This window comes from Paramacrobiotus metropolitanus, unplaced genomic scaffold, assembly GCF_019649055.1.
Source record: "Paramacrobiotus metropolitanus isolate TYO unplaced genomic scaffold, Prichtersi_v1.0 Parri_scaffold0000167, whole genome shotgun sequence".
Lineage (NCBI taxonomy): Eukaryota > Metazoa > Tardigrada > Eutardigrada > Parachela > Macrobiotidae > Paramacrobiotus > Paramacrobiotus metropolitanus.
In genome coordinates, this window is record NW_026570387.1 from 177,907 (window position 1) to 190,882 (window position 12,976).

General features: G+C 47.6%; 2 protein-coding genes across 3 annotated transcripts; one reads left to right on the forward strand and one right to left on the reverse strand.

The window, feature by feature from the left end:
* Positions 1–632: 632 nt before the first annotated feature.
* LOC129600226 (uncharacterized) lies at positions 633–2,261 on the reverse strand. Its single transcript, XM_055498682.1, has one exon. It carries the CDS (start codon positions 2,092–2,094, stop codon positions 823–825), a length of 1,272 nt encoding a protein of 423 aa, XP_055354657.1. The 5' UTR covers positions 2,095–2,261; the 3' UTR covers positions 633–822.
* Positions 2,262–5,655: 3,394 nt separating this feature from the next.
* On the forward strand, positions 5,656–7,449 carry LOC129600206 (uncharacterized). Of its 2 annotated transcripts, XM_055498651.1 has the most exons (3): positions 5,656–6,229; positions 6,366–6,410; positions 6,490–7,449. In XM_055498651.1, exons 2-3 carry the CDS (start codon positions 6,395–6,397, stop codon positions 7,290–7,292), a joined length of 819 nt encoding a protein of 272 aa, XP_055354626.1. In that variant the 5' UTR covers positions 5,656–6,229; positions 6,366–6,394; the 3' UTR covers positions 7,293–7,449. The 2 variants fall into 2 exon arrangements, with proteins under 2 accessions (XP_055354626.1, XP_055354625.1); XM_055498650.1 differs by having other exon boundaries at positions 5,656–6,410.
* Positions 7,450–12,976: the final 5,527 nt, after the last annotated feature.

Consider the following 12,976-nt stretch of genomic DNA (forward strand, 5'->3'; position numbering starts at 1 on the left):
CATGCGCAACGTCGATCATAAGGAATGATTCAGTATCGGTTAGTGAGCGTTTCTCGTCTTATATCTATACACGACCATGAAACAAGACATTTCTTTGGGTGCATCACTATACATACAGTAGGTAATAATGCAGATTAAACAAAATGTATGCAGCAAATTTAATTAAGTTATACTGCTCATGTTTTGCGGGCAGATGTATTTGATTGCAAGCTATGACGGAGCAAGCTATTTTCGATCATTCCAGTAAACAGAATTTGTTGCACCCGCGTCTTCAATTAGTTAATAACTTTCGGTCTGAACTGCAGACGGAAAACAAAACGAAGCGTCATTGGTCAACGTCATGCGCGTTGGTGAGTGTAGCCGACACGAAGGTAAACGAGTTGATGCAATTCGGCTGTATCTATACATGAAACGTTTCGTATCACTAGACCTGAAAAATCGGATCGTTTTTCTCTTCTGGAATGCTGCTTCAGAAAAGTTGAACGCGCTCGATCTCCTGTCTTCCGCGCAGAAGGTGTTCCGCCTTATCTAATGTACTTAAAACTTTGTTCAATACGGTCCAAATGCACCCAGCATGGCTACCACTACTCTACTGGATACTGGATACTGTCACGTATTGCCAAATACGCTGTTGTTTATTGCTGCTCGTACACAACTCGACTGACATTCTGCAGCTGGTATTCGCAGATACCGTTGCCGTTGCCAAGACATTGTATGACTCCATTACACCTTCCCCAGTGGTGAAACCATTCATCACTCACTAAAGAAATTATCAAGCCAATTATTTAAGTAAGAATTCCAATTCCATTATAGTACGTAATATCAATTCAGCATAATGCTTCCGGTATCCTCAGCATTTCCATTCAGCTTGCTGCGCTTGCGCTTCTTCTTCTTCTTCTTCCGAACACTTACTCGTGATACGCCATCACTGGTAAAACACGTTTCCGGTTCCGCATTTTCGGTCGTACACAAACGCTCGGTCGCTTCCTCAGCACCGTCCACTACTTTGCTGTCTTCGGCCAAACACACTGTCGTTGTGTCGTCTGCCTCGCTGTCTTGTGATCCAGCTCCATGCGAGTTCGCTGATTTCTCATGCGATGTCAGCTTATCGGATTCTCCCCGTTCATCCGGCGCGGCCGCGGGCGTAACCGAATCGGGATTCTCTTTAGGACATTTCAGGTCCGTAACCACGTCGGCCAGCTCAAGTAACTGGCACTGGACATCTTGCAGTGTCCGGTACATATCGCGAAGGCAGGCCAGGTCATTTCTGGCTAACTGGCTTCTCTGTCGCTCCTGCCTCCAGTGCTTTGCTGTACGCCTGGGTGAGAACGTCGGCAGCACGTCATATTCTTCGGCCACCTGTATGCCCATGACGTCGAATTCGTCTTCAACCAACAGAGTTTTTCTTCCTGCCTCCTGCCGTTCCCTGGGTTCAGCGCGACACACTTTCGCGATGTGTCCGCGCTTACCGCAGTTGCGACACTTGACATCTTTAGCCCAACAGTCCGCACGCATATGGTCCTGGTCACCGCAGCCGTAACAGCCACGCCCACCATCGGCAGACTTCCTCCGTGTGCCACCACTATCGCGCGCGTCTGAAACGCCCTCCTGTCCGCCTCTTTCCCTACTCCGGCCGCTGCGCCATGATGCTTCACCGCGCCTGTGGTTCTGTGTGGTGGGACGGCCACGCCCTTCTCCCCCATTGACCTTGGCGACTACATCTGCGGCGTTCTGGTTCCGGCGGCTGCTGCGGGAAATCTCGTACTGCTCCGCAAATTCCAACGCCTTCTCCAGCGTCGAGTACTCCTTCGACGACAGGTGCATCCGAGTGGCATCGTTCTCCAAGCCATTCAGGAAGGTCGCCTTCATGTTCCCTTCGAGAACATCCGCGGGGAATGCGCAATTGAAGGCCTTCTTCCGGAGTCTGTTGGAGAATTCTAGCAGTGATTCTCCAGACTCCTGCTTTAGTGAGAAGTAATTCGCCCACTCAGTGTCCTTGAGTGTCTTTTTCACGTACGCGTGCTCCAGTTTGTCGACTATCTGGGCCGTCGTATAGTCATCAGGATCTTTCGGCAAGCACATTGCGTGTAGCATCTCCAATGCGTCGATGTCCAGGGAATCTAGGAGCAAGGCCTTCTGTTCATCGCTATCGGTGACCTTTCGGAGCTTTACTTAGTTCCTGTAACGGAACTGCCAGGATCTCCAGGTCATCACCAGCGGGTCGAACTTCAGCAAGCCCACGCTGTCCTCCTTCCCCTTACTCTCCGTAGCGCTTGTCGTTCCGCTCGGAGGCGCCATCCGTACGCAAGTGGATTATCAAAGCAAAGTTCGAAATATCTCAGCCTACACGTCAGTTAATATCTCAGTAAATATCTCAGCCTACACGTGCTAAGACATAGTATGACTCCATTACAGATACGTTAAAGTTTTCAAATACGTAAAATTTTCGCCATTTCTACATAAGCAGTTTCCTGCCATTTCAGCAACGGCTCCGACTTTCTGTGAATTTTCGTTGGCAGTTCGAATCGGCTGGAGTGCACCAACTTGACACATACCCTACGGAAACTACGTACTAGGTAGCGTTTCGGCTTTCCTGGACGGACAACGATCAGCAGCATACTTCAGTACCGATAGTTTTATTCTGACAATTAATGCAAGCACAGCACAGCCCGTTACCGTGGCGGCAGGAACACGCAATGACCGGTGGAGAGCGATCTCTCTCACACATCTCTGCAGTGGCACAGCTTACCCAACCGGTTTCTGAAATCGATTCTGTGTTAGCAACAGCGGATCATTACGTTAACGCGCGCAACCGCTGCGCATACCTAAGAGAAGGAAATGTTTTGCACTCGTAGAAGCTGCTTGCGTGTTGAAACTAATTGTACGAGCATTGTGTAGAATCGCTTTGTAAATCTGCTGCACTTGAGCGGTCAAATAGAAGTGTTTACTTAAACCGGAAATACTCGTACTACGTTTGTCGGCGCCGCAGCATCTGTTTCGGCGTGAGCAGCGTCCACCGGCGCCGAAGATGCTGCTGTAGCTAGAGTGCAGATGGAGGCATGCCTGTACGAATACATCATACATGAAGCGGAATGGACCAGCAAGAGCGATTCAGATTTCACTGTATTTAGCGGAGTAGTCAAGCAAGTTTGTCTGCTCGAGTTGGATTGCATTTACGGTTATACAGCACATTTAATTCCGTGGATTATGTTGTGGTCGTGTATCACATTCGGTATTTTCCTAGCGCTCTCTTGAAACGAATCATGATCGGTTTTCCGTTTTAGTTGACAGGCTAATTGGTTGCTTACGTGTCATTAGGAGCACAGGTACTGCTGATGTTTAACGATAGCTTAATACATCTGGTATCATCCTGGACAAGAACACTGAGTGTCGGTTAACGGGCTTGATTACTCCATAAAGCAATTCATCAGTCAAGCACCATGTACGCATTGTTGTACTTCCGCAAATTTCTCTCGGGCGCCAGCGAGGTGAACTTCGGCAACACGGTGCTAGTGCGGCGCGATATCGGGTAGTGGTGACTAGGCTATGTGCAGGACATTGACGGCGATCGCTTCTTTATTGACTTCGACTCGACCACCACCCGCCCCGAGTGGATCCACTCCCGTTACCTCTGGGCGCACAATTTTCTCTGCCAGTCGGCGTATTCGTATCGTGGTCGGTCCGTGCAGGTGGCGTAGCGGGACATCCCCGGCGGACCGATGGTCTTCCGACCCGGGACCATCACTCGCGAACTGAGCCACTTATTTAACGGTGTCCGCCTGGAGACCAGCACCCGCAGTTAGCGTCCAGTGTTAGCCGTGAGGCCGACGCAATGGACACCGTCCAGTCTGATTAGTGTTTACAAGAAGTCAAGTACTGAACAAGTTTTCAAAAAGATTGGATAACAACGAGAATTCTGCTACACCAAAAACCCTATTTAAGTTTGTTTTTACAGAACTGGAGGACATGAATATCAACGAGCTTTCGCATCCGATTCTGGCGTATATTCTGCTCCATTCCGATATGGTTACTCAAATGCGGATAGGCCGGTTTGCAGCCTTTTGAAAGTGGCAAAGCCTTTACGTTACGATCACCAGGTCAAATTAAGATACCTACACTTTTGAAAACCTTCAAATAAAAATTGAAGTTTTAAAAAAGACGGTAAAAATCGTAGTAGGACCTTTGATGGGGTTATTCACGTTAACAATGTCATCGGATAAACGTAAGATTACGCAGTTAATCATTTCAACTAGTAATAGTACACTTTGTCCATGCACTTCGTAAAAATCTGATATATTGGTACTGATGGCCGTATCTTAAATAAGGAGCAAGCAGCGTATAATCGCAGGGGTTTTATTGAATTGCCAGTATTCCCGTGACCTTATCAACCAACTGCTGAATGAGAGGCGGAGAATGCTCGCTGACCGCCGCTGACAGACGCCGGCGCTGTTCCTCCGCCGTTTCCGAGCAGCGCAGACACAGGATCGGAACTGATCTGCATATACGCGCCCCCAACGCGTTCCTCCGGCTCGCGCAACCTCTGGTGTCCATCGTCCAGCCAGGCGCTGTCGTCGACATCGTACAAGTGCAGCTTGTACGATACATTATTGACTGTTGGAATAGACACGTTGTAGTTAATGAGTTGCAACTGCTGGCACACCGTCCACCACTGACGGAGTGGACGGCACTCGTAGCTAGGCTTCTTTCCTATGTCGTCTCCAACATCCATCAGCACCGGGCGCAATTCCGGAAGGTCACCACTGTTCTTCAGAATGATTAGCGGCACGCGCCTGTCTGTCGCTCTAAGGATGTGACGATAACCCGAATTCTGTTCCGTAGGTGAACGCTAACCCACGTTCGCTCGAGCATATTCAGCATTCTCATCGAATCAGAAGGCCGCGCGCCGTCCACCAGGGCCACGGTCTGCGTCGCCGAGGTCAGGCAGTTGTCCAGCATCGTCACAAGCTGGTATGTATGAGAGTGGTATTCAGTGTTGAATTTCTTATCCGCCGACATCCTAACACCGGCGACCAGCCGCGGGATATCGAGCACCAGATACGTCTGGTGGCGACGTACTCCAGTAGAAGTCTCTATAGCGCGCACATTCTAATTGCAAAAATACTTGTCCAGGCACATAACGGTCTCTGATGGCACATCCATCCATCCATCGAAATATACATCCATTCATTTCCGTCACCACAGGCTTGATTATCCGCCGCGCAATATTCGGTGGACCGTGGAAGACATCCAGAAGGACATGGATTGGAATGGAATGGATGGATGTTATTCGATGTATATTTCAGCATTGTTGGGAAGTGAACAGGCAAGTCCCTTTACATTCCGGTCTATGTCAGACGCTGGCCTATCCTGACCAATGGACCAGGATCCGCATATTTCTTAATTTGTGAGTGATGTATTCACACGCATACCCGATGGAAGCTCGCTCAGCGACGGTGACGTAGAAAAAGCAAAAATGTGCCGCCAGATACGCTAATCGTAAGCATAACCGGCTACTCAGTAGTTTATTGCAATCTCGACCAGACATCTGCCACCCGTACTTCTAATTTCGCAATCCATGTCCTTCTGGATGTCTTCCACGGTCCACCGAATATTGCGCGGCGGATAATCAAGCCTGTGGTGACGGAAATGAATGGACCAGAAGGCGCCGCCGTCTGGCTTACGCGCAATTCTCACGTCGACGCGATTTTTGCGATATAGATGTTCTCCCGTCAATGCTACTGTATTCGTATCTACTGTATCAACGTTCGCACATCGTAAACATTGGTAAAGATTAAGGATATCAACACTCACGATGTACATTACATTGTATACTTTACCGGTGGAGCATTATCAGAAATTGTAATGTGTGTCGTAGCGATAGCTTTGTTTAATTGGTGATAACTCAGTCAGTTTTGTGTTGCACAGTTGCACTATCACAGATCAGAGAATGCAAGAAGAATATAGGAAGAAAGTGGCACTCTGAGTATCTTATGAAGCATTTGCGATTTTACAAAATAAAATTTAGTTCCTGTCTTCAGTTTGATCACTATCCCGAGAAATGGGTGCTAATGCTTCCAACACGGCCGATAAGGCCCAATATATGGGTAGTACTATGCAATATTACTATTCTCACGCAGATTTAATTGGAAGAGGGATGTTCGGTGCAGTTTACAAGGCCAAAGTAACAAAGCGTGGCGATTACGAAGGGAGGGATGTTGTTGCTGTCAAGGTAATGCAAATTTTTGCTGCTTACAAAACCGTTCCTGGCCAGGGCGGATTTATGGAAGCCGAGGAAAAACTGAAAAAACTGCTTAAGCTTTCTCACGAAAATCTCGTAACTTATCATAAAGTTTCGATCATCAAAGCCACAGGCGGAGCCACCGTAGAATTAGCGATGGACTACCACGAAGGTAAAACACCTTTTTTGCTTTATAGAGCATTAGCTTCCCCTTGAGCAATATTATAATATTAATTACAGCAAACCTTTAGGAGATCTGGCTTCTTTCTTGATGGAAGCCAAACAAAACCAAAACCTCCTGAACAGTTATAACAAAGTCGCCCAGCTCGTGGCATGCATTGCAAGAGGTCTTGAGTTCCTCCATGAGAACAACATTATACACGGAGACCTGAAGCCGGGAAACATTCTTGTAGCGGTCGCGGAAGGTGGTCGCAGGAAACTGCTGATTAGTGACCTCGATGATTTCGTTCAAATGCAGGGAAACGTAACATGCTCTGCAGACATTTCGCAGATGCGGGGCACAAAACGCTACATGTCACCAGAAATGCTGAAGAAATTTTCTCAAGCAGAAACAGATTCGCCCGGGAGAAAAACGGATATCTGGAGTCTGGGTTGCATTATCTTGGAGATGGATCAAATATCCAGTGGTGTATTGGAAATACAACTCGTGAAAGACGGTAACGTTGTAAATGCCGGGGATAATCTTTCGAATGACCAGTATGCCATCAAGATCATGGACGGTTACATGCCAGTTGTGGGCGGAGGCAATGCGCCAAATTCGGCTGATCTTATTCGAAAATGTTTGGATCCAGTGGCGGCGAATAGAATATCATCAAAAGAGCTGCTGCACGAGCTCCGAAACAAGCAAGTTATAGTGCTTTTCCCATGCGACTGTGAAATTGACTACGCGTTTTTTATAATACTATTTGACCCGGCAACTGGCTCTTTAAACCCCAAAAAAAGTAGTCAGAAAACCAACCACCTTTGGCCAACTGAGGGCTCCCAGCCGGCAGTTAACGGAAACAGATATCTTATTCGCGGATGCAGTATTTGATCCTACAGACAATTTTTTACGATTGCATTTATGGAATGTCGGCGAAGAAACCTGGCGTGAACAAAAGTGTATTTTGCCACTGCTTCTTCATTTGCCCTTAGGGCTGGTGGTTCTCGGTCGCATATGTTATTTCTGGGATAATTACAGTAAACAGTTCACCGAAATGGATATTTACTCTGGCAGTACTAAGTCTTTAACCAATCCTCCTGTGGAAATCAAGTACGATCACATATTGTATGTTTTCCTTGAGTTAGACGATTCTAATTGCTAAAGTATCTTTTCAGCATTCATTCGGAATTTTTGAAGTCATCAACATCTCCGGCAACGTGGGGCGAGCTAATATATTACGCCGCAACGGACAGAGTGCACCAGTACGATACAGTTGCCGACAAATGGGAAACCTTACCAAAGTTTCCACAGCGACGAAAGGCATTTGCAGTGGCTGTGGTAAACGGCTACGTATATGTTATCGGCGGATATTTGCCGGACGACTCAGACGAGCGTATTATTAAGTCAGCTGACTGTATTCGGCAGAACGTGGATACTGGTAAATGGGAAGCAATAGAACCTCTTGGACACCCAAGATACCGTCATGCTGCTTGCGTAATCCATGATCGAATATATGTGTGCGGCGGGAGAGATGATCTTAATAAGTGCGCGCTTTCAATAGAGGTTTACGATACCAAACAAGGCGCAGGATGGTCCATTGTGAATTTGCACCAAAAGGACACGCGGTTCTTGTCGGACTTGGCTGAGGAATGCTCCTCTCTTTTTGGGGACTTAACCGCTAAGACGATTCGTTTGATTAGTGACGCTGTTCCCGGTAGTAGCAACTGATCCAAATGTTTCAAGGGCCATTTTGGCCCTTCTGTTTCCTGAAATTACAAGCTGTTAAAGTGAAAGACGTAGATTGCTGATGCCATCTCTGCGCAAGGAGTGACAACTGGGCATCATTCATGCAGCCTTAAAAAGACTGAATGATGAATACGTCTGAGCGGCCTCACGGACGACTTAGTTGACTATGGGCTTACTGTTTTGTTCCACTCTTTCTTCTTTCTGTCTAGATTTCCGTCCTGTGACTAACGAAACAAGTTCCAAAATGCCTGGAATGTAAAATTTTTTGCCGTATTGTACGCACCTTGCCTTCGTAAACGAAGCCTTATGGAGGTATTGTTCCTTTGGTTTCTGTGTCGGTTGAGGAAAACACGATGAAAAACAAAACAGATTACCTTGTCCTTTTGCAATAATTTTGCGAGCGGTAGGAACGATCAGGTGTCTTTATTTACTCTGATTAGCGGCACGTCAAATTCAGACAGTAAGCGGTGTACCTTTGACAGGCTTAAGCAGCACAGGGACGCTGTATAATGCGACATTAAATTCTCCTTTACTGGCACAGATTACAGGTACATTGCAACCATATAGGAACATAAGGTATCAGATGTCGCATATAATTTAAAAGTGTACGCCTTCTCGGCCTGTTCAGTCTTGGAAGAAGGCGTCCAGTATGTGCATGGCGAGGCGGGTGTGCACAGCCACGTCCAGCTGCCGTAAATCGGCATCATCCCACCGTTGTGGAAGACCCTCGCGGCCCACGCCGCTAAACCTTGAAAACAATGCACCATTATACTGCGAAATTATTATGTGCTATGCCGGCATGTGACCCGACTGTATCAGCTGTAAGGGAATCTGCAGGGATAAGTTTCATCTACAGGCTTGCACTGGTATCACCCTATATTTCGAGAAAAACACAGAACCACGATTCTTCTGCGCTTGATACTAAGCACTTACCCTGCAGAGCAAAAACTACTCCTGTTGTCAATTTTGATTTCAATACGCTTGCTGTAAACAAAGGTGATTCAAAGGTATTGAGATCGCAAGACTTTAACGTAGCAGATATGTCTAGCGTATCTGGCGCTGCACTTTCGCTGTTTGTACGTCACCGCCGTAGAGTGAAAATCCGTCGATCATGGGTGTACACTGTAACACATTAATCATCACTTACAAGTTAAGAAACTTCCGAATGCCGATCCATGGGTCGGGATAGGCGAGCGTCTGCACCCATCGAGCCAACACCCCGCGACCTTTTCCACCATCTCCCGACTAACGGCTGGACAGTGCTCGTTGGCCGCCGCCAGGAAGCGCCAGCGCTGTTCAGCAGCCGTTTCCGTGGCATGGGAACGTAAGAACGGAATGGGATCTTCAGATATGCCTCGCGTGCGGCTGTCCAAGCCACCCTATGCCCGTCCTCCAGCCATGCTAGATTCTGGTTATAGCAGAACAGCCGCTTCAGTAACGAATGCCGAGCGGACAGAATTGAGCCGGTATAGTTGACAATATAGGCGGTATAGTTATAGTTGACTTCTATGATATCTGAACTCGTACTTTACGGCTATATTTTGTACTTTCACGCGTTTTCTCTTTTGTTTTGGTTTATACTTTTGGTTTTTCTAACCGCATGCGCTTCGCGCCTAAATAAGTCCGAGAGTTGCAGTATTTTTGGCATCAGTTCGTTCTCATTCTGAGTTTGGCAGCGTCGGAGTTTTTCTATTAAAACAATGCATTCGTATTCTCGCTTCGCGTAGTTCGTAGCTTGCGCATATTATTTAGATATGCCTCATTGAAATTATCAGCTCATTCTCTGTCGTTGAGTCAGGTCGGTAGGATTGATATTACGGTACTATTTTACTGTACTCGTCTTTCCGTCACCACTTCCGGAAGGTCACCGCTGTCTTGGGTAACGATGAGGGGCAGGCCTTAGCTCGGAGTGTGTGCCGCACAACTTTCATTCTGTCTCGCGTCTTCATTCTTTGAAGAAAATCCGCATATCCCGCTGCATCCACCATTGCTACAGCGTGCAGAGATATGGTGCGTTCCAGCAGCGTCACAAGCTGGTACGTATGATAGTGGCACTCAATGTCGAATTCCTCGACTTCCGGCTTTTCGGCTAGCAACAACGGGACGTCGAGAACCAAGTGCCGTTTGCTGTCGGTGGCATAATTTTCCAGAAGAAGCTTCCATAGCGCGCACACTCTAATAAAGCAAGGTCAACTTTTAAACCCCGCATCGATGGTTGGCATGTTTTGTTTTAACCATGCGTGTATCTTCAAAACTACTGAAGCAAAGGCTTGCGTTGCAACATGTTGCAGTAGGCTCGCATTTCTCTCCAACCGGATGCTGCTCACATTTTCGGCATTATACCGACCTGAACGAATTATCTGGCTAAAAGATACTGAGAACGGACTTGAAAATGCTTTTAGGAGCGCACCATCACCGCAGTTTTAGATGACAGATCGGAATGTACTGTAAAGACGTTACGAGTTCACTTAATTTTACGGAAACGCCGACTTACGCGCCTAGACGCAGCTGAGTAATCATATCGCAGTTCAGGAGAATATATGCCAGAACCTCCTTGATATGCATTTGAACCTCCTTGATATGCTCCTTGATACGGAACCTCCTTGATATGCATTTCTTCAACATCTGCAAAATTTCAATCCAACTGTTTTCTGGGCTTAACGTTCGTAGGGCGGTAAAGCCTTTCAAAGCCTTAATAAAGTTCTTATACGGTCACAGAAAGTGCACTGGTACAGTAATCTTACGAGATTTGGCTAACTGTATTTCCTTCCAACCGAAAACCAGTTTCCTTGTCATCAAATTGTTGGCTTGGTATGTCCTAAAATTTTGCGCTCAACTCACCGGGCTGGAGGGCTTCCATACCCATACCGCAGTCCTTCCTGATGATACCAGACGCAGTACTTGGTTGCTGCTCAGTGAGGCATAGCTGGCAGGCTATCTTCAGGTCATCGCCAGTCCAAAACATACTACGTCCAAATGCATCACCGGGCACTTCGGCGCAGCTAGACGAACGTCACCGTTCCCATGCCCACCCTCTCAAACACCCGACATCCCACATCCAAAGTATAGAACGCCCGGGCATCTGTAGGCTTGAAGGGCCTGCGCAATCTGGTACAGTAAAACGTCAGTGTCTCCTGGCCTAGAGGAAACCCTCGGGCCAACTGGCAGCTGGCGTCACACACCATGTCACCCGGACCCAACGTCATCTAACATGTCCGCTCAAAAATTTTGGCAACAACGCCACATCCCGCAATAGATTCGCCGACTCGAAGGCGATGACGTGTTTCCGGTAGACAAATTTGGTATTTGTCATGAAGAAGCTGCGCCGGCTGTTGGACGGCGGGAGTTTTCGGATAAACTGGCATATATCCACGACACAACAGTCCCCAACCGTTGTCAGGGTCTTGAGGCGGACGCCATAAAACACACCGGTCACTTCGTGGGTGATTTTCCCGGTCGGAACATCATCGGCCCACCGGGGGCGTCCCGCAGCGCCACCTGCACCGACCGGCCGCGATTCTGCGTCCCCGAGATACGGAGGACTTGGTGTGGCCAGAGATGTTGCGTGTGGATCCATTGGGCGTTAATGGTGCTGGCGTCGAAGTCAACGAAGAAGTGATCGCCGTCAACATCCTGTACGTAGCCCAGCCAACACTGGCCGTTGTCGCGCCGCACTAGTACCGTGTTACCGAAGTTTACCTCCCGGACGCCCGTGTGGAACTGGCGAAAGTACAGCGGGGATGCAAACATGTTTACGGCCATGGTAAGTCTTTATTGAACGCCTAAGCCGGTTAACTCACACAACCGTATCTACGAAAATCATGGATTCCACTTCTTTAAACACTCTGCAATTCCAGACCAGCGTTGCCCTACGATTAGGCGCTCCAATCGTCACTCCTCATGAATGTAAATGCGGCGAGTGGGTGGACGAATTCGGGAGACATGGATTGAGGTGCAAACGATCTGCTGGACGTCTACCTAGACACGATGGCATCAGCAGAGAGTTCGCTCGCGCGCTAACGACGAGCGGTTTCCCTGCCAGAATGGAACCGAAGGGACTGGCCATAGTAGGCAGTAAAAGACCAGACGTTGTTACGCTTATCCCATGGGAGCGTGGTAAGCCACTAGCAATAGACGTGACGTGTGTGGACACTCTGACAACTTCATATATTGACCGCACATCCGTCAACGTCGGTGCCGCAGCAGAAATGGCCGAAACAAAGAAACTCGCAAAACATGCGTGGCTGCAACCAAGGTATAACTTCACCCCAGCAGCCTTCGAAGTATATGGACCTTTGGGCGGCGGAGCGATGAAGCTGGTCGATAAAATCGGACACCTCTTAGTGGCCGCTACCGGACAACCACGCGCGAAAGAATTTTTCCGGCAGCGGATCTCTATACAGATTCAAAGAGGAAATGCCATGTGCGTGATGGGGACAATACCGGATCACGAGAAACTAGAGGAAATATTCTTGTTATAACCTCTTAAAACTGCATTATTGTTTTTGTTCTGTTCATATTGTGTTATGCTGGTATAGACAGGTATTCCTTTCAATCTGTATTGCTAAATTTTGTAAAAACCTACCAACTTAGGGCTATCGAATAAAATATAGAACTCTGCAATACGGAGGTGCATGACACACGCAGCAGCGACTAGCAGGTGATGCTAGTAAACCACAGGAATGCGGTTGTTATTTTTCACTTGCACACTTATGTAACTGATTAATTAACCGCATATTCAGTTTAATGTGAAATCGTGGTCCAACGTTAACGCGAGATAATACAGTTTGCTACGCCGTTACATGTACCAAGTAGGCTTCTAAAAATAC

What these genes read in the sequence shown, in the direction of transcription:
- LOC129600206 (XM_055498650.1), top strand. Translation starts at nt 6,059, where the DNA reads ATGGGTGCTAATGCTTCCAACACGGCCGATAAGGCCCAATATATGGGT. An exon ending in AGCGATGGACTACCACGAAG is followed by an intron (nt 6,411 to 6,489) that starts GTAAAACACCTT and finishes GCAAACCTTTAG; the next exon opens with GAGATCTGGCTTCTTTCTTG.
- LOC129600226 (XM_055498682.1), bottom strand. Translation starts at nt 2,094, where the DNA reads ATGCTACACGCAATGTGCTTGCCGAAAGATCCTGATGACTATACGACG.